General features: G+C 35.1%; 1 protein-coding gene and 1 pseudogene across 6 annotated transcripts in view; one reads left to right on the top strand and one right to left on the bottom strand.

The window, feature by feature from the left end:
* The first annotated feature begins 207 nt into the window (after positions 1 to 207).
* The window catches only part of CCDC66 (coiled-coil domain containing 66), a 55,059-nt gene continuing 32,921 nt past the window's right edge, over positions 208 to 22,345 (top strand). For 4 of the 6 annotated variants that reach the window (XM_023537639.1, XM_023537638.1, XM_011371802.2 and 1 more), the window contains exons 1-7: positions 208 to 308; positions 547 to 611; positions 15,600 to 16,047; positions 17,492 to 17,657; positions 17,850 to 17,953; positions 19,636 to 19,757; positions 20,195 to 20,296. In XM_023537639.1, the coding sequence (XP_023393407.1) occupies positions 609 to 611; positions 15,600 to 16,047; positions 17,492 to 17,657; positions 17,850 to 17,953; positions 19,636 to 19,757; positions 20,195 to 20,296 (945 nt within the window). In that variant the 5' untranslated portion in view covers positions 208 to 308; positions 547 to 608. Of the gene's footprint in view, positions 309 to 546; positions 612 to 1,263; positions 1,290 to 12,562; positions 13,007 to 15,599; positions 16,048 to 17,491; positions 17,658 to 17,849; positions 17,954 to 19,635; positions 19,758 to 20,194; positions 20,297 to 22,345 lie in introns of those variants that run through there. The other 2 variants (XM_011371801.2, XM_023537637.1) reach the window with 2 other exon arrangements.
* Positions 21,617 to 21,735, bottom strand: LOC111746629 (annotated as a pseudogene).

Here is a 22,345-nt window from a genome sequence, read left to right as displayed (position 1 = left end):
TCACTAATGTAAATGTGTAGTAGTTGCAATATTCAAATTAGAACTAACTCTACTCAAGCAGTGAATAACCCTGGTGGCAATGTTATAGCTCATTTTCAAATAATGCTCTAGCATGCCATAGAATGTGTTAGTCATGAGATCATTATGAAACTAATAAATGATAGGTATGTTTTGCTCCTTTAACTTAGGTAAGGAGTTTTGGTAACAGCATTATTTTTTTTTCAGTCTGGAGTTATAAGTTAAATGATGGTGTGATCATTGCATTAATTTGTTGCTTACCAGTAACAAAATGAAATTTCAGATTAAAGGTAAGAAATTCTTTGTGTTACTAGAAAGTTTCAAGAATTTTCTTCCTGTAGTTTTTATTTTTATCTTAGATTGAAAAATGTTTTTAATTAAAAGAATGGTTTAATATTTACAAAATTCCTGTATAAATTCAAAAGAATTCAAAAGAACAGATTTACTTTAAAGGTTCAAATGAGCATTTCTGGCTGTTTAAAATGTTGCTTTTCTTAAAATTACAACTTTTTTTCTTTTATTTTGCAGAGATGGCTTAACGCTTGAAACTGAATTATTGGATGGAAAAACCAAACTAATATTGTCTCCATATGGTATGCTGTGTTACCAAAACCTAAAATGTTAACTTTTAAAATTCCTACATAAAATTTATACTAGTTTAACAGGCTTTTTTGCTTGTAGTAGAGTGATATTTAAATGGTATTTTGAAAAAAAAATATTTCTCCCTAACTTCCTCAAATTTATTTTTTATCAAGTTGTCAATCCATCACTGCTTACCACTGTCAGTATTTATTCATAAAATTTAATCTCCCAGTATATTTCATGTGTTATATATCTCTTCATTGTATTTACATGTAACAAATGTCCTTATTGCCTAATCAGTGATACAGATGAAACATAATTATGTTTTGTGCATGTAAAGAATGTATTGTTTGAGAAAGTTAAATTTAAAATAAGATCACAGTTGCTTAAGGCATTTTTTGTGTTAGAGTTTACTTTAGTTGTCTTCTCATTCACATGTATTTTCTTTTTCCCTAATCTGTCCATAGTTTTACCTTGGAAAATAAACATGAAATCGAAATACTTGAACTATACTGTAAAAGAATGCTCAGGCAATACCTAAAGTTAATGCTCTTGGTACTAATATTCCTACTTAAAATCTTAAAACAATGCTAATTAAAATTTTCTTTTGTGACTGCCTTTGTTTTTGGTTGATAGTTTTAGTAACTTTTTTTTCTTTCGTAGAATGTAAATCAAAAATTTCTGTGAAGGTAAGCCAAATAACTTTGACCTGATCTATTTCCAAATGTAAAATGTGGTTTTCTTTACAGTTGTTTGAAAATAATTTCTGTTAAAATATTATAAGGGATTTGGAATGATGGTAAGAAGTTATTGTTCCCTTGCTTTCAGGCTGGTCCTTTCACAGAAATGGAATCGTAATTTTTTCATTGAAAAAGCCTTTTAGAACACTTTTCTCTAGATTAGTGCTAAGAAAGCTTTTTGCCATGATAGAAATGTTCTCAAATCAGCGCTGTCCAATATGGTAGCCAGTCACTAGGCGTATGTGGTTATTGAGCACTAAAAATGTGGCTAGTATGACCAAGGAAATGAATTTTTAATTTTATTTAATGTTTAATTTAAATTTAATAGCTACTGTATTGGAAAGTGCATTTCCCAAGATGTTTAAAAATAGATATTCAGACTTTAAAACAAATATTTTTTTAATACTCAAATTTCATTTCCCCACATAAAAGGATGTATTCGATTCATAAATTCTTACATACATTTAACTTTCTGCTTTAAGATATCACACGAGCTTAATAATAATTTTCCTTTTGAATTATTTTTTTATTAGGAATCCATAGTACTTTTTTCTACATATTACATTACCACTTAAAAAAATGTTTGATACCACTACTTTTTTGGTTCTCTATTTCTTTTTCTATTTTTAAATTAACATCAGCAGAAATTTCTACTCTGCTCTTCTGTAACTTACTGTTGCTCCTTTTCCCCTTGATCTTTGTAACATCTTAAGGTCTTTCTTGCATGTCTTTGAATAAAGCCCGTTGTGGATGATGTGGCACTTTTCACCTCTAAGACCTTGATGGCTTTGCAGTTTCTTCCAGGTTTAATCAAGGTGGAGAAGTTGCTTGGTACCCAGAATATCAGTCATTTAAAACAGGCAATAATGATCAGAGTAATTCCATAGGTTACCTACCTATAAAGATTATTTCTCTCTTTCTATATATGGTATATAATTATATACCTTGTGTGTTCCCTTAATAGCAGAATATAGACTGTATATTTTTTCCTGGCCCTACCCTATTAAAATATTGCAACTACTTTTATTTGAGTCGCATTAACATAGTGCCCCTTTTCAACATCCTAGATAAAAAGCTACTTTTAATGGTTGATTTTGATCTTCCCCTGGCCTCTATTCTCTCATATGTTCTCTCTTTCATTGATGCCCTTAATGGATTTGCTGTATTCACCACATTTGTGAAGATATTTCATTGTCTTTTTAACCAATTTAGAACATTTGGAGATACCTTTTCATGCCTATAATAAACAAGTTACTAGTCTTAGACTTTTGGTGGAATCATTACAAAATTCTGTCAGTGGTCTAGGGATATTCTAAGATTCCTTTTTTCCAGAGTAATTAATGTGTCTCAGTTTACTGTCTTAAAGCAAATTGTTTGGATTTATCTCTTGCTTTTGGGACTCTAAAATAGTGATGAATGATAACTGTGATATGATATGTTAATTAGTTTGTGGTGATTATTTCACAATGTATACATAAATCAAGTTGTACATCTTAAATATATACAATTTTGATATAATTTTTTATTTTACGATTATAGTTATGCAATATAACTATGCAATATAAAAATATAACATGCAATATAACATCAGTTTCAGATGTATAACATAGCGATTAGACATTTATATAACTTATTAAGTGATCACCCTGATAAATCTAGTACCCATCTGACACCATAAATAGTTATTTTAATATTATTGACTATGTACCATATGCTATATTTTACATCCCCATGACTATTTTATTAACTACCAGTTTGTACCTCTTAATCTCTTACCCCCATTCACCCATCCCTCAATCCCTCCATCTGGCAACCATCAAAGTGTTCTCTGTATCTATGAGTTTGTTTCTGTTTTCTTTGTTTGTTTATATATTGTATTTTAGATTCCACATATAAGTGAAATCGTGGTGTTTGTCTTTCTCTGTCTGACTTATTTCACTCAGCATAATACCCTCTAGGTCCATCCATGTGGTTACAGATGGCAAGATTTCATTCTTTTTTATGGCTGAATAACATGGCACTGAATATATGTACACCTTTATCCATTCATCTATTGAAAGACACTTAGGTTGCTTTCATATCTTAGCTATGGTAAATAACGCTGCAGTGAACATACAGATGATACATGTCTTTTTGAATTAGTGTTTTGGATTTCTTCAGATAAATACTCAGAAGTGGAATTCTTGGGTCTTTCTTTGTCTCTCTCTCTCTTTTTTTAATTAATCGATTTTTAATTAATTAATTAATTGATTAATTGAAGAAATGATTTGATTTTTTTTTTTCCTTGTGTACCTCCCCCCTCCCCTCTGGTAACCACTAGTCCATTGTCCATGAATCTGTTTGTACTGTTCATTTGTTGCTTTTAGGTTTATATCCCACAAAAAAGTGTTATTATGTGATTTTCAGTTTTTTCTGTCTGGCTTATTTCACTTAGTATGATTATTCCAAGGTCCATCCATGTTGTTGCAAGCAGCAGTATTTCATCTCTTCTTATGGCTGAGTAATATTCCATTGTATATATGTACCACAGCTTCTTTAGCCACTCATCTATCGTAAGACACTTTGGTTGCTTCCATGTCCTGGCCACTGTGAATAGTGCTGCGATGAACATCGATGTGAAAATATTTTTTCAGATATGGGTTTTCAAGTCTTTGGGGTAAATGCCCAGTAGAGAGATTGCTGGATTATATGGTAGGTCAATTCTTAGATTTTTGAGGAACCTCTATACTGTTTTCCATAGTGGCTGTACCAATTTGCAGTCCCACCAACAGTGTATGAGGGTTCCTTTTTCTCCGCATCCTCTCCAACATTTGTTATTACTTGTCCTGTTGATTATAGCTATTCTAACAGATGTGGTTTTGATTTGCATTTCCCTAATAGCTAGTGATGTTGAGCATCTTTTCATGTATTTGTTGGCCATTTGTATGTCCTCTAGGGAGAAGTGTCTCTTCAGGTCCTCTGCCCATTTTTTGATTGGATCATTTGTGTTTTTTTTGTTGTTATTGAGTCATATGAGTTCTTTGTATATTTTGGATATTAGGCCGTTACCAGAGACATTGCTTGCAAATATATTTTCCCATTCGGATGGTTGTCTCTTTACCTTGTTGACAATTTTTTTTTCCTGAGCGGAAGCTTTTTAGTTTGATGAAGTCCCATTCATTTATTTTAGCTTTTACTTCTCTTGTCTTTGAGGTCAAATTCATAAAATCCTTTTTAAGTCCAAGGTCCTTGAGTTTAGTTCCTATGTTTTCTTCTATGCATTTTATTGTTTCAGGTCTTATATTCAGGTCCTTAATCCATTTTGAGTTAATTTGGGTGTGTGGTGATAGACAACAGTCTAGTTTCATTCTTTTGCAGATGGCTTTCCAGTTCTCCCAGCACCATTTATTGAATAGGCTTTCCTTTCTCCACTGTTTTTGGCTTTTTTGTTGAAAATTATTTGCCCATATAAATATGAGTTTACTTCTGGACACTCAATTCTGTTCCACTGGTCTGAGTGTCTGTTTTGTTGCCAATACCATGCCGTTTTGATTACTGTCGTTTTGTAGTATAATTTGAAGTCAGGCAGAGTGATGCCTCCATCTTTCTCCTTTTTTCTCAGGATGGTTTTGGCAATTCGGGGTCTTTTGTGCTTCTATACAAATCTGATGATTTTTTGTTCCATTTCTTTAAATAATGCCAATGAGATTTTTGATGGGGATTGCCTTAAATGTGTATAATGCTTTAGGTAATATGATCATTTTAACTATCTTGATTCTTCCAGTCCAAGAACACGGAATATCTTTCCATTTCTTTGTATCTTTTTCGATTTCTTTTAATAGGGTCTTATAGTATTGATTATATAGGTCCTTCACATGTTTTGTTAGATTTATTGCTAGGTATTTTATTCTTTTTGTTGCAATTGCAAAAGGAATTATTTTTTCCACTTCTTTTTCTGACACGTCATTATTTGAGTATGTGAACGCTATGGATTTTTGAATGTTGATTTTGTATTCAGAAACTTTACTGTATTTGCTTATTGTTTCTGGTAGTGTTCTTGTGGAGTCTTTAGGGTTTTCTGTATAGAGAATCATGTCATCCGCAAATAGTGACAGTTTGACTTTTTTGTTTCCTATTTGGATGCCTTTTATATCTTTCTTTTGTCTGATTGCACTTGCTAGGACCTTTAATGTTATATTGGATAACACTGGCGATAGTGGACAGCCTTGCCTAGTTCCTGATCTTAGAGGGAAGGTTTTTAGTTTTTCATTAAGTATAATATTGGCTGAGGGCTTGTCACAGATGGCCTTTATTATGTTAAGGTACTTTCCTTCTATACCGATTTTGTTAAGTGTTTTGGTCATAAATGGGTGCTGTATCTTGTTGAAGGTTTTCTCTATATCTATTGATATGATCATATGATTCTTATTTTTTAACTTGTTTATGTGGTGTATCACATTGATTTGCATATGTTGAACCATCCTTGTGCCTCTGGGTTGAAACCCACTTGACTGCAGTGTATAATCTTTTTAATATGTTGCTGTATTCGGTTTGCTAGTATCTTATTTACATCTGTATTCATGAGAGATGTCGGTCTACAGTTTTCTTTTTTTGTGTTATCTTTATCAGGTTTTGGTATCAGGGTAATATTGGCCTCATAAAATCAGTTGGGAAGTTGCCTTCTCTTTGACTTTTTGGAAGAGTTTGAGGAGAACAGGTATTAAATCTTCTTCGAATGTTTGGTAGAATTCACTGATGAAGCCGTCTGGTCCTGGACTTTTTTACCTTTTGGTAGGTTGTTGATGATTGTTTCAATTTCCATACTGCCGATCAGTCTATTTAGATTTTCCAGTTCTTCTTAATTCAGTCTAGGAAGGTTGTATTTTTCTAAGTACTGGTCCATTTCTTCTAGGTTATTAAATTTGATGTTATGTATCTTTTCATAATATTCTTGCATCATCCTTTGTATTTCTGCCATGTCAGTCATAATTTCCCCTCTTTCTTGATTTTGTTATATGTCTTTTCTTTTTTTCTTTAGTGAGTCTAGCCAGGGGTTTGTCAATTTTATTAACCTTCTCAAAGAACCAGCTCTTTCTTGCATTTATTTTTTCTATTTTTTGTTTTGTTTTGTTTTCAATTTCACTTATTTCTGCTCTAATTTTGATTATTCCTTTCCTTCTGCTGACTTTAGGCTTCATTTGTTCTTCCTTTTCTAGTTTCGTAAGATGAAGCATTAGGTTGTTTATTTGGGCTCATTCTTGTTTTTGGAGATAGGCCTGTAATGATGTGGACTTTCCTCTTATGACCGCTTTTGCCATGTCTCAAAAGTTTTGATATGTTGTACTATCATTATCATTTGTTTCAATGTATCTCTTGATCTCTCTTTTTATTTCTACTCTGACACAGTTGTTCTTCAGTAGCATGTTGTTTAATCTCCATGTATTTGTGGTTCTTTCTGCTTTCTTTTTGCAGTTTATCTCTAGTTTCAAAGCATTATGATCAGAGAATATGGTTGGTATGATTTAAACCCTTTTATATTTGTTGAGGCTATCTTTGTGTCCCAGCATGTGGTCAGTCCTTGAGAATGTTCCGTGTACACTAGAGAAGAATATATAAGCAGCTGTTTTGGAATTAAAGGCTCTGTAAATGTCAATTATGTCCAATTAGTCTGATGTATCATTTAAGGATATTATTTCCTTATCGATTTTCTGTTTGGATGATCTGTCCACATCCGACAGTGGGGTATTTAGGTCCTCTACTGTGATAGTGTTTTGTTCTGGTTCTCCCTTTAGTTCTCCTAGTAATTGCTTTACATATTTCGGGGCTCCCTGATTGGGTGCATATTAATAAGTGTTATTTCTTCTTGGTGCATGATTCCCTTTATCATTATGAAGTGTGTCTCACTATCTTTCTTTACTTTTTTTATTTTGAAGTATATTTCTTCCGATATTAGTACCACTACTCCCACTTTTCTCTGAATGCCATTTGCTTGAAATATCATTTTCCATCCTTTCCCTCTGAGTCTGTATTTGTCTTTGGAATTGAGATGTGTCTCCTGGAGGCAGCATATGGTTGGGTTTTGTTTTTTGATCCAATCTACAATCTGTGGCTTTTCATTGGTAAGTTCAGTCCATTTACATTTAGGGTGATTATTGAAATATGAGGTCTTCTTATAGCCATTTTATCTTTTGCTTTCTGGTAGCTCAGTGTTTCCATTGCTTCCTTGTCCTATTTCTGGTTTTTTTTTTTTTTTTTTTAAATTTTGATTGGCTTTTGTGGATTTTTCCTGTGATTCTTCTTGTTTTATGTTATATACTTTGGTTCTGAATCTTTGGTGTGTGATTACCATTGAATATGAAAAGGATAGTGTGTGTGTATATACATATATATACACATATATATATACATATATACATATATAAAATATATATATATATATATACACATATATATGTAGTCATCGCTTTCCTTCTGTGTGTGCCTTATCTCCATTACCCTTTGCAAATTTGGATCTTTGAATCCTCCCCTTTTCAGTCATTGTTGTCTCAATTTGTCCCTGTGCATGCTGAATGTTCGTTATTATCTTGCTATAGCAAATCTCTTCTTATTTTTAAGCTTATAATGCCCTGTTCCTAGTAAGAGTTGCAGTCCTCTGCTTTTATCAGCCTGCTAGTCCTCTTACTCCTAATTATGTGTTTTTTTTTTTGTCATTTTGTTTTATGTGAACTGACCCCTTTCAGTATTTCCTGTAGTGCAGGCTTTATAGTGGAGAATTCCCTGAATTTTTGTATGTCTGGAAAGGTCTTTATTTCTCCTTCATATCTAAAGGAGAGCTTAGCTGGATACATTATTCTTGGCTGGTAGTTCCTTTCATTTAATAGTTCGAATATTTGATTCTATTCCTTTCTGGCTTGTAAGATTTGTGCTGAGAAGTTTGACGATAATCTAATGGATTTTCCTTTGTAGGTTACCGTCTTTTTTTCTCTGCCTGCCCTGAGAATTCTGTCTTTGTCATTGATTTTTGATAATTTTAATACAACGTGTCTTGGTGAAGGCCTTTTTGGGTTGATACAATTGGGTGTTCTGTTGACTTCTTGAATTCTAAGCTCCAGCTCATTCCTTAGATTCGGGAAATTCTCGTCAGCTGTTTGTCTGAAAATGCTTTTTAATCCCTGCTCCTTTTCCTCACCTTTAATAATGCCCATTATTCTTATGTTTCCTCTCGTGATGGTATCAGCTAGTTCGTGTATTTCCTGTAGTGCAGGAATTTCATTATTTTTCATTTTTCGGTTTCTCTCGTCTTCCTTCTGATTTATTTCTAGATTTCCGTCTTTGAGATCACTGATCCTTTCCTCCATTTGGTTGACTCTATTTCCCAAGCTTGTTAGTTCATTTTTCAACTCTTGCACTGTGTTCTTTATCTCCAGAAGGTTTATTTGGTTCTTTTTGAGGGTTTCAGTCTCCTTGCTAAAGAACTCATTCTGCTCATCTAATCGTTTTTTCAATTCTTGATATTGTTGATATGATTCGTTTCAGATCTCATTGAGTTTTTTTCAGAAGTACCATCCTGCATTCTCTGTCATTTACGTCGCATATTTCTATATCTGTGAGCTTATTTTCTGGAGATTTTTCTCTTTCTGAGACGCCTCGTCACCTTGGTGGTTCATGGTTTTAATGGACTGTTTCTCCACCTGGGCATTAATGGAAGTGTATTCTGCATTTTTTTTTCTTTCATAAAGAAGATTTATTATATAACGGTTCCTAGCCTGTTGCAAAAAAGGTGTTTTTCTTTTGGTTTCCAGTATGCGCTGTCTAATCCTCTTGGATCCCCACTTTATATAAAGTCTTCATAATGTATTTTTTTTCTTACAGATGTTTAATCACACTCGCTACCCTCAGTCTCAGTCCCTATCAATGTTAGTGACAGTTTCAGTACCATTTGCTTAGATTCCCCTGGGGCTCTGTGGTGGTCTGTCTGGGAGGGTATGGGGGAGGGTCCCTTTGGGTTGAGGGATGGGGCTGCGGCTCAGCCTTGATTTTGAAACCGCGGTTGGTAAAAATCAACTGTTGTTTCTGTGCCGTCCTCGTTTCTCTGCCTTCTGCCCTGATGACTGGGCACTGCTGCTAGTTGCGTGGACCTCACAGCACTCCAGGCAGGGCTATTCAGGGAAGTTGCTGCACCTTCACCCCTCCCCCTTCTCTTACAGGAGAGCTCCAGCAGCTGCGAGAGGCAGCTTCTTCGTTTCTCCCAGTCTACTACCTGACACTTGGGGTTCTGACCTGTGGTAGCTCTTATGTGCAGATCCCACGCTCAGACGTGTGGGTTGGATGTTTTTTGTTGAGTTTTAGATGTTCAGTTTATTGTTGTTTCTAGAGGAGAGATTTGGGGACGTCTCTCATTCCTCCATGTTTCTGACGTCTTTCTTTGTCTCTTGTTATAGTATTTGTTTTAAAGTCTGGTCTAAGTATTGATACTCCAGCTTTTTTTTTCATTTCCATTTTTCATGAAATACCTTTTTCTGTACCTTTACTTTCAGTCTGTGTGTCTTTCATTATGAAATAAGTTTCTTGTAGGCAACATGTAAGGGTCTTGTTTTATTATACATTCAGGTACCCTATGTCTTTTGATTGGAGCATTTAATCCGGTTACATTTAAAGTAATTGTTGATAGATATGTAGTTATTGCCTTTTTATTGATATTTTTGACCTTTTTTTCTTTATAGAAGTTCCTTCAAGATTTCTTGTACTACTAGTTTGGTCGTGATGAGCTCCTTTAGCTTTTTCTTGCCTGAGAAGCTCTTTATTTGTCCTTTGATTCTAAGTGATAGCTTTGCTGGGTAGAGTAATCTTGGTCGTAGGTTCTTGCTTTTCATCACTTTGAATATTTCATTCCAATCTATTCTCGCAAAGTTATTGTTGAGAAATCAGCTGATGGTCAAATGGGAGCTCTCTTGAAGGTAACCAGTTGATTTTCTCTTGCTGCTTTTAAGAGTCTCTCTTTGTCTTTAACCTTTGGCATTTTAATTATGATGTGTCTTGATGTGGGCCTGTTTGGGTTCCCCTTTTTTGTGACTCACTGTGCTTCCTGGGCTTGTATGTCTATTTCCTGCAACACGTTAGGGAAGTTTTCTGTCATCATTTCTTTAAATAGATTTTCAGTCTTTTCTCTCCTTTTTTGTTGGTACTCCTATGATGCGAATATTGGTATGTTTGATGAGATTCCTTAAACTATCCTCATTTAAAAAATTTTTCTTTTTGCTGTTTTTATGGGTGTTTTCTGCTATCTTATCTTTCAAATAACTGATTTGATCCTCTGCTTCTAATCTACTGTTGAATTTCTTAATGTACTTTTCATTTTTTCATTTGTTATTGTATTTATCATTTATGACTGGTTCTTTTTTTATGTTTTTTATCTCTATTTTTATTTTCCTATCTCTGTTTAAGTTCTCATTGTGATCATCAAGCATCCTTATAACCAATGTTTTGAATTCCGCATCTGCTAGATTACTTTTCTCCATTTTTTTTAGTTCTTTTTCTGAAGCTTTGTTCTCTTCTTTCATTTGGGACGTGTTTCTTTGTGTCCTCGTTTTGGCTGTCTTCCTGTGTTTGTTTCTATTAGGTAGAGCTGCTGTATCCTCCGGTTTTGGTAGAGAGGCCTTATGTAGTAAGCATCCTGTGGGGATCAGTGATACAATCTTCCTGGTCACCTGAGCCAGGTGCTCCAGGTGTGTCCCTCATGTTGGTTGCTATTGACATATCAGTGTGAGGATTTGACTGTCAAGCTGATTGGTTGTGAGGACTGGCTGTGACTACAATGGAGGAGCTATTATGCAGAATATGCTATGGGGCAGGATTTGATTTGGTGGGGCTCTGGTGCCGCCCAGTCTGCTTCTTCGGTGTCTCGTTTATGGAAGTGATTCATTGGTTCTCTGGTGTGGTCTGAAGCTGGCCACTGGGTATGTTGGTTCCGGGGCCTTTTGGGAGGGACTCTGATGTAGACCAAGGTCAGCCGCTGCCTTTGCCCTGCCTAGGGCCACTTGGTATGAGCTACAAAGTGATCAGCACATGGTTGCCACTGGCGCTGGGCTTGGAGATAACTGAGAGTGGCTAAGCTGTGAACCAAGGCCGGCTGCCACTAATGCTGGGTTTAGGGTTGCTTATCAAGAGTTATGTGTGGGGCACGCTGAGGCCAGATGCTGCTTGTTTGGGGTTTGTGAACCTTTGGAAGATTTTGGGAAAGTTCTCAGCATGAGCCAAAACAGGCTGTTTGTATAGGAAAGCCCCTGGATCCAGCTTGGGTGGACCACCAAGTTGGGTGGGCGGGCAAGTTATGTGGGGCAGGGTCTCAGAGAATCACCAGGGTGAGACGAGCAGTGTTAGCTTGGTTGATGGAGACTCAGATATGGCACCTGCCTACATGTGCAGGCTGGGAGGAGGGTTCAACAAAGGAATAATGGCTTCTGCCAGCACTTCTGTTTGGGAGAAAGCTGCTTCTCCAGCCCTTACCCTGAGGCCAGACAATTCAGTTTCTCCCCATATGTCCCTGGCACCTTTTGAGCTGCTGCCCCAGAGCTCGAGCTGAGTCCATCAGCAAGTATGTCTTTGTGTGGGCCCTTTAAGAATAATTCCTGGGACTCCATATGGTGGCTAATGGAATGGAAAGAAGGAGACAGAAATGAGAGACCTCAAAGATATGTTGAGGGAATGCACTGTACTTTTTAGCAATTTGAGTGAGAATCTGATTAGATAAATGAAATCCTCAACTGTTAATGATCCAGAAAAGGTCATTAACAGTGTGAGTCAAAGAAGGCTGACATGAGTAGGAGTTGTAGTATTTGGAGACTGAGGTGGTAGGGCTCAGCTGTGTAAGCTGTGTGGCATCTGCTGACAATTTGCTTAATCCACACAATAGTTTTCAAAGACTTGAATTTCCAGTGTCTAAAAATTGGAAAATTTAATGTGAAATCTGGCATTCTTGGTTGTATTGAAATATTAGATCATCTAGCATAGGGATCCCAACCCCCAGGCAGGTACCAGTCCATGGCCTGTTAGGAACCGGGCCACACAGCAGGAGGTGAGTGGTGGGCAAGTGAGTGAAGCTTCATCACTGCCTCAGCTCCACCTCAGATCATAAGGCATTAGATTCTAATAGGAGCTCCAGTCCCTTGTGCCAAAAAGGTTGGGGACTGCTGATCTAGCAAGTAGACTGAGGTTCCTTTTTGGCAGTTTAGGCTGGTTCTGAGTAGTGTCTCCCTCCTTAAATGGAAAAGTACTCTTCAGTTTATCATAGTTCCCACCCAGCCTAATTTACAGTAGATATTTGAGTTTGCTACTTCTCATTTTTGAATTAATTATATTAAAATAGCCACAGGGACAGGAGGGTAAAAGCATTTTAGATTGTGTTTTTGGTATGAAAAGCCTAAAGCCAAGAGCAAATAGGGTGTAGGTGAGATGAGTAGGATAATAAAGGAATCTTGTGGCTGATTCTACAGGTGTATTTTGAAAAGTAAGGTAAAATGTAATTGGCTAATTTCCAAAATGTGGTCATGTATTATGTAATTTATTGGAAGACATGGAAAGTTGGGATGTGATAGGCCAGATGAAAGCCATGTGGCATCTACCCTACTCCTTGACAGCAAGAATCTCGTCTTATTCAACTTTATACCTCCAGCACTTCTCCCATAGTGGTGAGCACATAAAAGCAACACTTATTATTAATTGAATGACTGTTGAATTCTTTTAGGTTAGTTGGTTTTGCAGAAATGTACAGTGGATTAAATGGAATAGATTTGAGATAGACTGTGGTCTAGTAATGGATTGAAAACCTGAATTTAGGCTTATTGTTGTGTAAATGGTAAGAAAAAGATTTGGAAGGAAGAAATAACCGATACATGTTAAGAAAAAGATTTGGAAGGAAGAAATAACCGATACATGCTGGTAAACTAAAGAAGGCTATAAAGGAGGATAAAGAGTCAAAGATGACTCCCTGGTTACTGGTCTGAGAGATTAGAACTATAGAGCCAAAGAAATGGGATATTTTGGAAAGGGGAGATAATTTGGGGGAGAGAAGAGAGAAAGAATTCAGTTTTTAAAATGACATAGTTGAGGAAACAAAAATTTACTGAACACCTACTCTGTTCTACTTACTATTATAGGTGCTGGGAATATAGCAGTGGAAAAAGCAGACAAAAATCTCTGCCTTGTGGAGTTTACATTAGAAAGGGGTGGAATGGGCAGACAGTAAGCAAAATAAATGCAGACTATTACGATACAAAAAATGCTACAGAGAAAATAAAAGAGAAGAAGGGAAGAGGCACAATCATTTCAGAGGCACAGCAGCAGCAGCCTTGGGAAAAGGGGGAGTGATAGGGAGGTGAGAGTGAGGGTAGAGTAGGAAACCTGCAGTTTTAAATTGCGTGGTCAGAGAAGACCTCCCTGAGCTGGTGATACTGGAGCAAATATTTGAAAGAAGAATGCCGCATATAAAGGGATTGATTAGTGCTAAAGCCGAAGACTGGAAGTCTTATTGAATTCAAGGAATAACCAAGAAGCCCATGTGGCTGGAGGCCAAGAGAGAGAAAATGAGATTAGAGTTCAGATAATGGGGACAAATGGAGGAAGGCGCACAGATCATTAGGTCTTTTTTTTTTGGTCAGCTTTTCTTTCAAGAAAGATGGGAAACTGTTGGAAGCTTTGAAGAAAGTGACATGATCTGACTTACATATTATTATAAACATTGTGGCTGCTGGATTGAGAATAGACTGGGGAGCAAGGCTAGAAGCAGGGAAACCAGTTGGAGGGCTTTATAGTAATTCAGGCAATAGCTAATAATGGCTTGGAGCAGAGGAGTGGCAAGAGATGTTCAGGATTAATGTCAGATTCAGGATACATTTTGAAGGTGTAGCAAAACAGGGTTTGATGACAAATGAGGCATATGAGAGAAGATTCAATAATGAGCAGTTGCAATGGGGTAGTATGGGTGAAAGCTTGGTTGGAATGGAATTATAGGAGATTAGAGGAGAAAGTGGAATCAAGTACTTTTCTTCAGATGGTAAAAAAGATGTGAACCTGCAGAAAAGAAATAGTGATGATTCAGGAGAAAGCAAAGGATTGCTAGAAATCCTTGAGAAAGGGTTATGGGAATGGGTATGAGTAATAGGACAAACAGTTTGCATGAATACAGATGCTGGTACAGATTTGGTGGTAGAAATTTAAAGTTGTTTTTCTAAATGCTTCTCTAAGAATTTCAGTGAAATATTAATCAAAGTCTTCAGCTGAGAATGAAAGAGAAAGTTAGGGGTTTTGGGAAACCGGAGAAAGTTGAAATGTTGCTAAAAGAGTGAGAGTAAAGGAACTTGGGAAATGTGTGACTGCCAGGTCGCATGAAGAACCCATTGTTGTTCTTGGGTATTTTATTTAAGATGAAACCAAATGTTGTGACTGTGTTTTTCTCCTTGGATGCAAGCACAGAGTAGGTGAAAAGTTAGATTTTACCAGATTTGGGATTTGCCAAGTGTATGTGGCAGCAGAGAAGTAGAGAATGGCATGATTTTGTTTGCTCCTGGAATTTGATTGGTAAGGAGGGAAGTAAGGACAAGAGGAAAGTGGTAATCAACAAATTATAGTCCCAGCAGAGTTAAAGAATTGTTGGAATTGAGATACATGAGAAAGTTAAGCTGGAAAAAAATAAGAGGTGGTGGTCATTTTGCAGAGCTTGAAATTGAGATTATGGAGAGGTTGCAGTTATGGGTGGTTACAAGGTCAGTATGAGATATACTAGGGGCATGAATAACTGAGGTAGTATGGAAGACAAGTATGTAGGAGCAGAGTTCAAGAAAATGAGAGGCTAGGGTATTGGAAGAATAATTTATGTGGATATAGTTAATATAGGAGTTACGGTAGAGCGAAGGATGATGACCCACAAGCTAAGTTATTCAAGGAATAAAGGCTAGTAATCTATGGGTCTATAGATGCCAATGAAGAAAAGTGGTAGTATGGGTGGTGTAATCATGACATGAGATTCAGCACTGGGGTTGAATGGAGATGTCCTATAACAACTCTAATAAAAGTTCTGTATTCTTCATTATCCTGAATAAAATAATAATACCAGTTGTTGAAGTTTTCAAATGAAGATTCGCAAAGGATAAATGATAGTTTCTTATGTATATGTTAGCAAAATGGAAAAAAAGTTTAGAGGCCTGACTTACCACAAATGATATAAAGATAATTGTTGATTTTTCATGAGCTTTTATAAAGAATACATTTTTGGTGTTTTAACAGATGGGAAATAAGACCAAAATTGCAAAATGTCCTTTAAGAACAAAACAAACTGGATACATTCTAAAATCAACACAAAATACTTGTATCAGAAGTGAAAAGCTTTTGCAAAAGAAGAGAATTGGTTCACAAACTTTACTGGCAAAAGATGAAAAAAATAGTATGACTTTTTCACCTCCTAAGGATTTATGCAAGCAGAACGCAGATAAAGACTATCTTCACATCCAGAAAGTGATTTCACCTGCAACTCCTAATATACAGAAGACTGGAAACACCATAAATATATCTGTAGTAGCTGAACAGAAGCCTTGCAAAAAACACTTCACAGGTGAAAATATGAAGAGTAGTTTGGTGTGTCTTACACAAGACCAACTACAACAGATTTTGATGACTGTAAACCAAGGAAATAGATCTGTTTCCCTGACTGAGAATGGAAAGGAACAGGAAACAAGTAAGATTTTTCTAGTTTTAAATCATATTAATTTTATGAATATAAAGTGTTTTAGAATTTTAGGTTCATTGGATTTTATGTAACTGTGCCTCTTAAATTCTATTTTAATGTGTAACAATTTTTTAAAATTATTCTTTTAAAGAATGCTTATATGAAAAATTACTTTTATAGTTATAATATGCCATATTTTAAGGTTAATGCTCAGAATATTATTCTTATGTACCATAGTATTAAGAAACTCAGTTTCTATGGACTCTAGAAAAGATGTTAATATAAAACACTATTGTACTTATTTTAGAATGTAGGAGGCTTTACTTACATTAAAATAATTGTATAAAATGTTCTTAAAAAATTACTATAGTATTTCTAGTGGAAATTGAGGGAACCTTACTATGAAGATTTGACTTGAGTTGCTGAAAATGTTGATTTTCCTGGCCCCCCACATTTTGCTTTTCCTGACTCCCAATCCATGCTAAGGATTGGCAGCTCTTTCTTCTTAACAAAGTAAAACATAGACTTGAAAGAGTAGAGTGTTACATGCCTTCTGTTTCATTAGTCATAATTGTGTTATGTTTTTAAAAGCCTTGTTTCAGCTTTGAGCTAAGAAATTGTGAATATGAGTAGAAATATTACAATTTTGTTAGATAATAGTGATCTAAATAAAAATAAAATTAACAGGCACCAGGCCCCATGACTGATTTGGCAGGGATCAGATAGCTCCTTAGGTGCTGACAATAAAGTCATTTACTTTCTCTTGGTCTAGGTTATTCCTTGTAAAATGAGAGAGCTATATATTGTCTTTAAGACTAGAATTCTAGCACAAAGAACAAAAAATGAAAACTTATTAGGGATAATGAGAGAGAGTATCTACAAAGTAGAAAGAATTTGCCTAATCATAAATGACCCGCATATTAGATAGGCTTTCCCTTCCCTAGGAGAACTAGCACATGAATGAGCAATTTGAATAATTTTTGAGCTGAGCATATGAGCCCTGTATAACATATTTGGAATCGATATTATAGCTGGAGCATAGAAACATGATAGTTTTTCACTGATTTCCCAGCTAAATGAGAAAATAAGGATAAGATAGTGAGTTTTTCACAAAGCTGTTTGCATTTATTCTCAATGAAGTTGTGGTTCATGTTTTCATTTATATTTTTAAAGTGTTGTCAGGAGTAAATGGAGGTTTATTTTTTTGTTGCTTGTTATTTGATACAGGAAATCGTATGGCTATGGCCATATCTCTGAGCCATTTAATCTCTGGGACTCGATTTCTTTTTTTGACATAAAGGGAATCATAATACTCAATGCAAGAATTGCTATGAGAGGTAATTAGGTAATGTGTAAGGCATGTTTTTAAAACTGTATAGCAGTATGCCAAGATAATGTATTGAAATAGACATAATTTTAGTGTTAATTTTAAAGCATTCATTTTACCTCCTAGGTCAGTACAGTCTACATTTAAACAGTATTCCTAATCAGCCAAAGGATGAGACTATTATGGGACTACTCCAAAAAACTGAGGCTGTTTCCTGTGTCCAGGATGAAAATAAATCTGTTTTAAATAAAAACCAGGAGACATCTAAGCAGTATGAGCAGAAAATTGCCATGTATGTAACTCCTATCTGTTATTGTGGGGTCATCTTGCAAATATGGTTTTGCTTTTCCTTTTCCTTGACTTTCATGTGAAATATTTACTCTGAAGATTAAGAGCTAGTTAAAAGTTTATTACCTAATCTTTATGGAATTAACTTGTATAGAAACATAATAAGGTTTCCGTTATTTTTTGTATTTTGTCTTAGAGAAAATGTATGGAAACCAGCTGACATATTTAGTACTCTGGGGGAAAGGGAACGTGATAGAAGTTTGTTGGAAGCAAAAAAAGCCCAATGGAGGAAAGAGCTTGGTAAGTAATTATTACACCTTTTATTATAGTTTTGTTAGCTTATAGAATATATATATTGAGGATGTAATATATCAGTATGATGTTATCAAAGTCTTGTTTTATAAAATTTGCCCTCTAGAGTAGTTTTCTTCAAATGCATAAGATTTGTGGTTTCACATTCCCTTAGGTTGTATCTGTTTGGCATTCTGTGGTATGCACCAAAAGCCAGAGGTGATCATTAATATCAGTATCATTTTGGAGCTCCTGGAACTCAGAGATTTCTAAACTTTCTCATTTCCTGAGAATCCATTATTAAAATTTTCCATTACAAAAATCCTGTGGGTTTAAAGATGATTTTAATTAATAATCGAGTTCATTTTTAAAACAATCAAAATGTCCTAATGAATATTGATGTGATATCAATTAGTATATTCCATACAAAAGCAAGCTTATTGCTTTTTGTCTGTAGACCATGTAACAGAAAAATTTATAATTGCTATTAGGGTCTTAAAATATTGATAATAACTAAAGCTCCAGTTACCTCTTGGACCAGACTTAGGGTCCAGAGTTTGGTGAATACATTAAGTAATAGTTGTACTTCTTAGGAATAGCTGTACTAACAGCATGAAGATGGGCTTCAGCATCCACTCAGCTGGAAAGTCCTGTGAGGCAGTCATAACCCTGGTGGGACAGGTGATTTAGAAAAAGAGATAAGCAGAAGAAATAGGAAATGAATTAATGTTGGAAGTGAAGGTAACAGAAGAATGAACAAATGTATGGTAGCAGTGTCAGAAAGTTTGGCGATCTTATAATGTGTTTATATCATAATTTCAGCTTCAGATATTTTCTTTCAATACAAACTTAGCTTACCAAAATATAATACTAAACTTCTGAAGTAAAGTGGAACTAGTTGGAATGACTGAAGCAATTTATGCTTTTAATTATTTTATAAAACACAATTAACTTTTTTTTTATTTGATACTGTCAGTTAGAAAAGCACATTTCTCTTTGTTAAAGTTATGCTTTCATTAATTTTCTTGGAATTTAAATCTATATATCTGAATTTTTAAGAACTATTGATTTAGGCCTAGTTTTTTCATACTGGCCTGTTAGACACAAGATTTTATGTTTTTTACTGTTCTACAGTTATGAATAAGAATGGCTGAACATTTATGAAATATTTACTTTGTGCTAGGTCCTACCCTGAAGTAGGCACTATTATTACTCTCATTTTACAGAAGAACGAATATGTTTAGAGATGTGAACAGCAGTTTGCCACAGTCACATAGCTGGGAAGCGGTGGAACTTGGATTTGACCCCCATGGTTCTCTGAACCCAGAGTTCTAGTTTTTAAGTCTCTTACTAATTAATAACTGAATGAACATTACAGGGAAGTAAAACCTCAGAATAATTAGCATAATATAAAATATGTTGTTCTGAAAAAATTGTTCTACATTGATAATTATACTAAAACAAACATTTGTACATTCGTTCATGTCATACTTATATGTGGTTTTGTTTAAATGTTTTCCTTTATTCCATATCCGTTAAAATTCTTCTCTGTCTTGTGAGTTAATAGCCTCCCTAAAAAACAATTTTGATCTGCTTTGGAATCTGCACTCTTTAAGAAGGTCATGATTTGTTTACGTGATTTTTATTTTACAGTTTTTGTACATTTTTTTAAAAAAGGACATTATTTGCAGATGAACAGGTTGCTTTAAAGAAGAAAGAAAAAGAAGCTTCTGAAAAATGGAATAATCCTTGGAAAAAATGTGAAAGTGATAAAATAGAATGGGAAAAACTTCAGATTCTTGACCAATCTAAGGTAAAAGTATGAAAAATCAAGATTTATGGAATATAAGGCATCTTAATTGCAACTTTTAAATACTAAGCCATGTTCATATCATAGTTTATTTTTAAAGCATATTTATTTTTAAAAACTTTTCATATGTTATTTGAAAACGATGTTATTTTGAATTTAACTATGACCTCAATGAGTCTCAGTCTGCATGCTGCAAATAATCTTACTAGGTTAGTCTAGAGGCCCCAGATACCTCCTGTGGACTCCTGTCCAAAAAAGGTCTGATATCTTTTAGATGACCACAAAATTCTACCACTGACCATGTGGTATCTATTATAACATTATCAAATGAAACATAAGTACAAACCAGGTATCCTTCAGATCATGCTTTTGTAACTTTTAAATTTTGCCTTGTTTAATATTAGAGAAAGAAAAAAATGCCCTTGTTTTTCTGTTTATAGACTTCCGCTAGTGTTTCCAGCGTTCTAGCACAATCTCCCAGTCAGATAATGGTGGTCCAAACTGATGGGCATTCACTGTCTAGAGCTAGTCAGATTTTAGAGGTAAGTCCTAAGTGTCATTACTTTGAACATATATGCCCATTAATACTTGATCACTCTATAACCTATGTTTCTTGAAGGAGTGAATCTAAGTACTCCTATTTTTAATTACCAGTTAATTTTTACTGAGTGCATTATACTTCTTGAATTTAAAAAAGTTATTAGCTATTTCTTTTTCACACATATAATCCCTTCTTCCTAGTGGATGTTAACATTTTAATAAAATGTATTCTGAAAATAATACCTAAAGGGATGATTCTGATGGTAGCATTTTTATTCAGCACTGGTAGATTTCTTATACAGCAAACGAAGTTCGATTGTTTGCATGGCTGTTTGTTCCACTCCATATAGGGCTGACTTGACTACACCAAATAGTTTTATCGTTTGTTGATAATTTTACATTAACAAAAAGAATGAATTCTGAATTGTATTTTTTTTTTTTGTTCCCCAAAGCACTTGGACTGACAGTTAAAAGGCAATAAGTTAGTTTTGATAGAAATCATTTTGGCAAAATCTATATATCTGGGTGATAATTTTAAGTGTGTAAAGTTTAGAAATTGATGAGTCTAGATACTACCGAAAACAACACTAAAACTATTCATAAAGTTGGTGAGAATCAATTACCTTATTTACTTTTCAATTTATGATTTAAGGATCTTTAATACTATTTATACAATTTGAATATAAGTTAACCTCTTCATATAATTGAGAGGAGGAGAAATTTGGTTGCAGGTAGGGTCACCAAGGCCAATTTTGTTAAAACATGAGATAGTGCACGTAAAGTACTTAGAACAGTGGCTGACATATAACAAGTGCTTAATGAGGGTATTGAACAAACTCAAGAGTCTGAAGGCTTTGGCTGGAAATAAATGATAGAGATTTATTCAAGGGTCTTAGGCTTTATAAGCCAAAAACAACTAGGCAAAAACCCAGAAGTGTTCTGAAAAAAAAAAAGAGTTCTTAGAGTAAAAAGTACTTTCTTGAGAATAATCAGTTCTGCATTCTTAGCCTTAGAATTGGTCCAGGCCAGTTATCAACCAGATATCAGGTGGTCTGGACAGAATGGAAGAATGGTTCCAGGAGGTCCGGTCACATCCGGTGGTCTGGATAGTGGATGTCAGTAGTCTGTATGCAAGAGTCCTTGAGGGGGTAATCAGAGGATTTGCTGGAGATCTGGTGTATATCTAGGCTTTGATGCAGGACTAGAAATTTTATTTTTTATTTTTAAATTTTATTTATTTTTTTTAGGCGAGGCAACCCTTGGTTGACCTCACGGATTGCAAGGACCTTGTCATCTTACAATCCCTTATTTTTTATTCTTAACGCCTACAGCACCTGGTCTTCCTAGGTGGTCTCCCATCTAAGTACTAACCAGGCCCGACCCTGCTTAGCTTCTGAGATCAGATGTGATCGGGCTTATTCAGGGTAGCATGGCCATAAACAGGACTGGAAATTTTAAAAGTTTATGTTCCCAGGCTAGTTAAACAGGAATAGAATTCCTTCCTCATGCCTTAACCTACTTGATTTTGGTAATTTAGCAGCTTGACTATAGTGACTCCGTTTTATTTCTTCACTCTATTCCTCAAAGGTTTGTTATAGTTTTCGTTTACAAATAAGGTCCATTTGGAGCCCTGAGGCTGTTTAGCATCAGTCCTTTGGCCACGTTCCTTTCCCATCTCTCCTTGATTCTCAATCTCATTCCTTCCTACAGTTTGAATGGCCCTGTATTCTCATCCCTGTATTGCTCAGCCCAAACATTCTTTTATACTGTGTGGGTTAAAACTCCTTTTGTGTATCAAAGAAACTTCCAGACTCAGCCTTTTTGAGAATACCTCACCTTTGTGAAAACTTGGCTTTCCCTAATGACTATCCCTCCCTGGGAAGTCTCTTAAGGGAATGTGTTCTAAAGTACTCTCTAACATGGGCAGAAAGTGAGGCTGTTGTTCTGCTTGCTTCTTATTGCTATCAGCAAAGCATAGTTCTGTGGTTGGCCAAGAAAAAGTTCCACCTAACTTTTTTTCACCTTTTTTTTATTGTAAAATATATATATAA

The sequence above is a fragment of the Pteropus vampyrus genome, unplaced genomic scaffold (genome assembly GCF_000151845.1).
Source record: "Pteropus vampyrus isolate Shadow unplaced genomic scaffold, Pvam_2.0 Scaffold195, whole genome shotgun sequence".
NCBI classification, from domain to species: Eukaryota; Metazoa; Chordata; class Mammalia; order Chiroptera; family Pteropodidae; genus Pteropus; species Pteropus vampyrus.
Note: the sequence above shows the minus strand (reverse complement) of the source record. Positions and strands in the feature narration are given on the sequence as shown.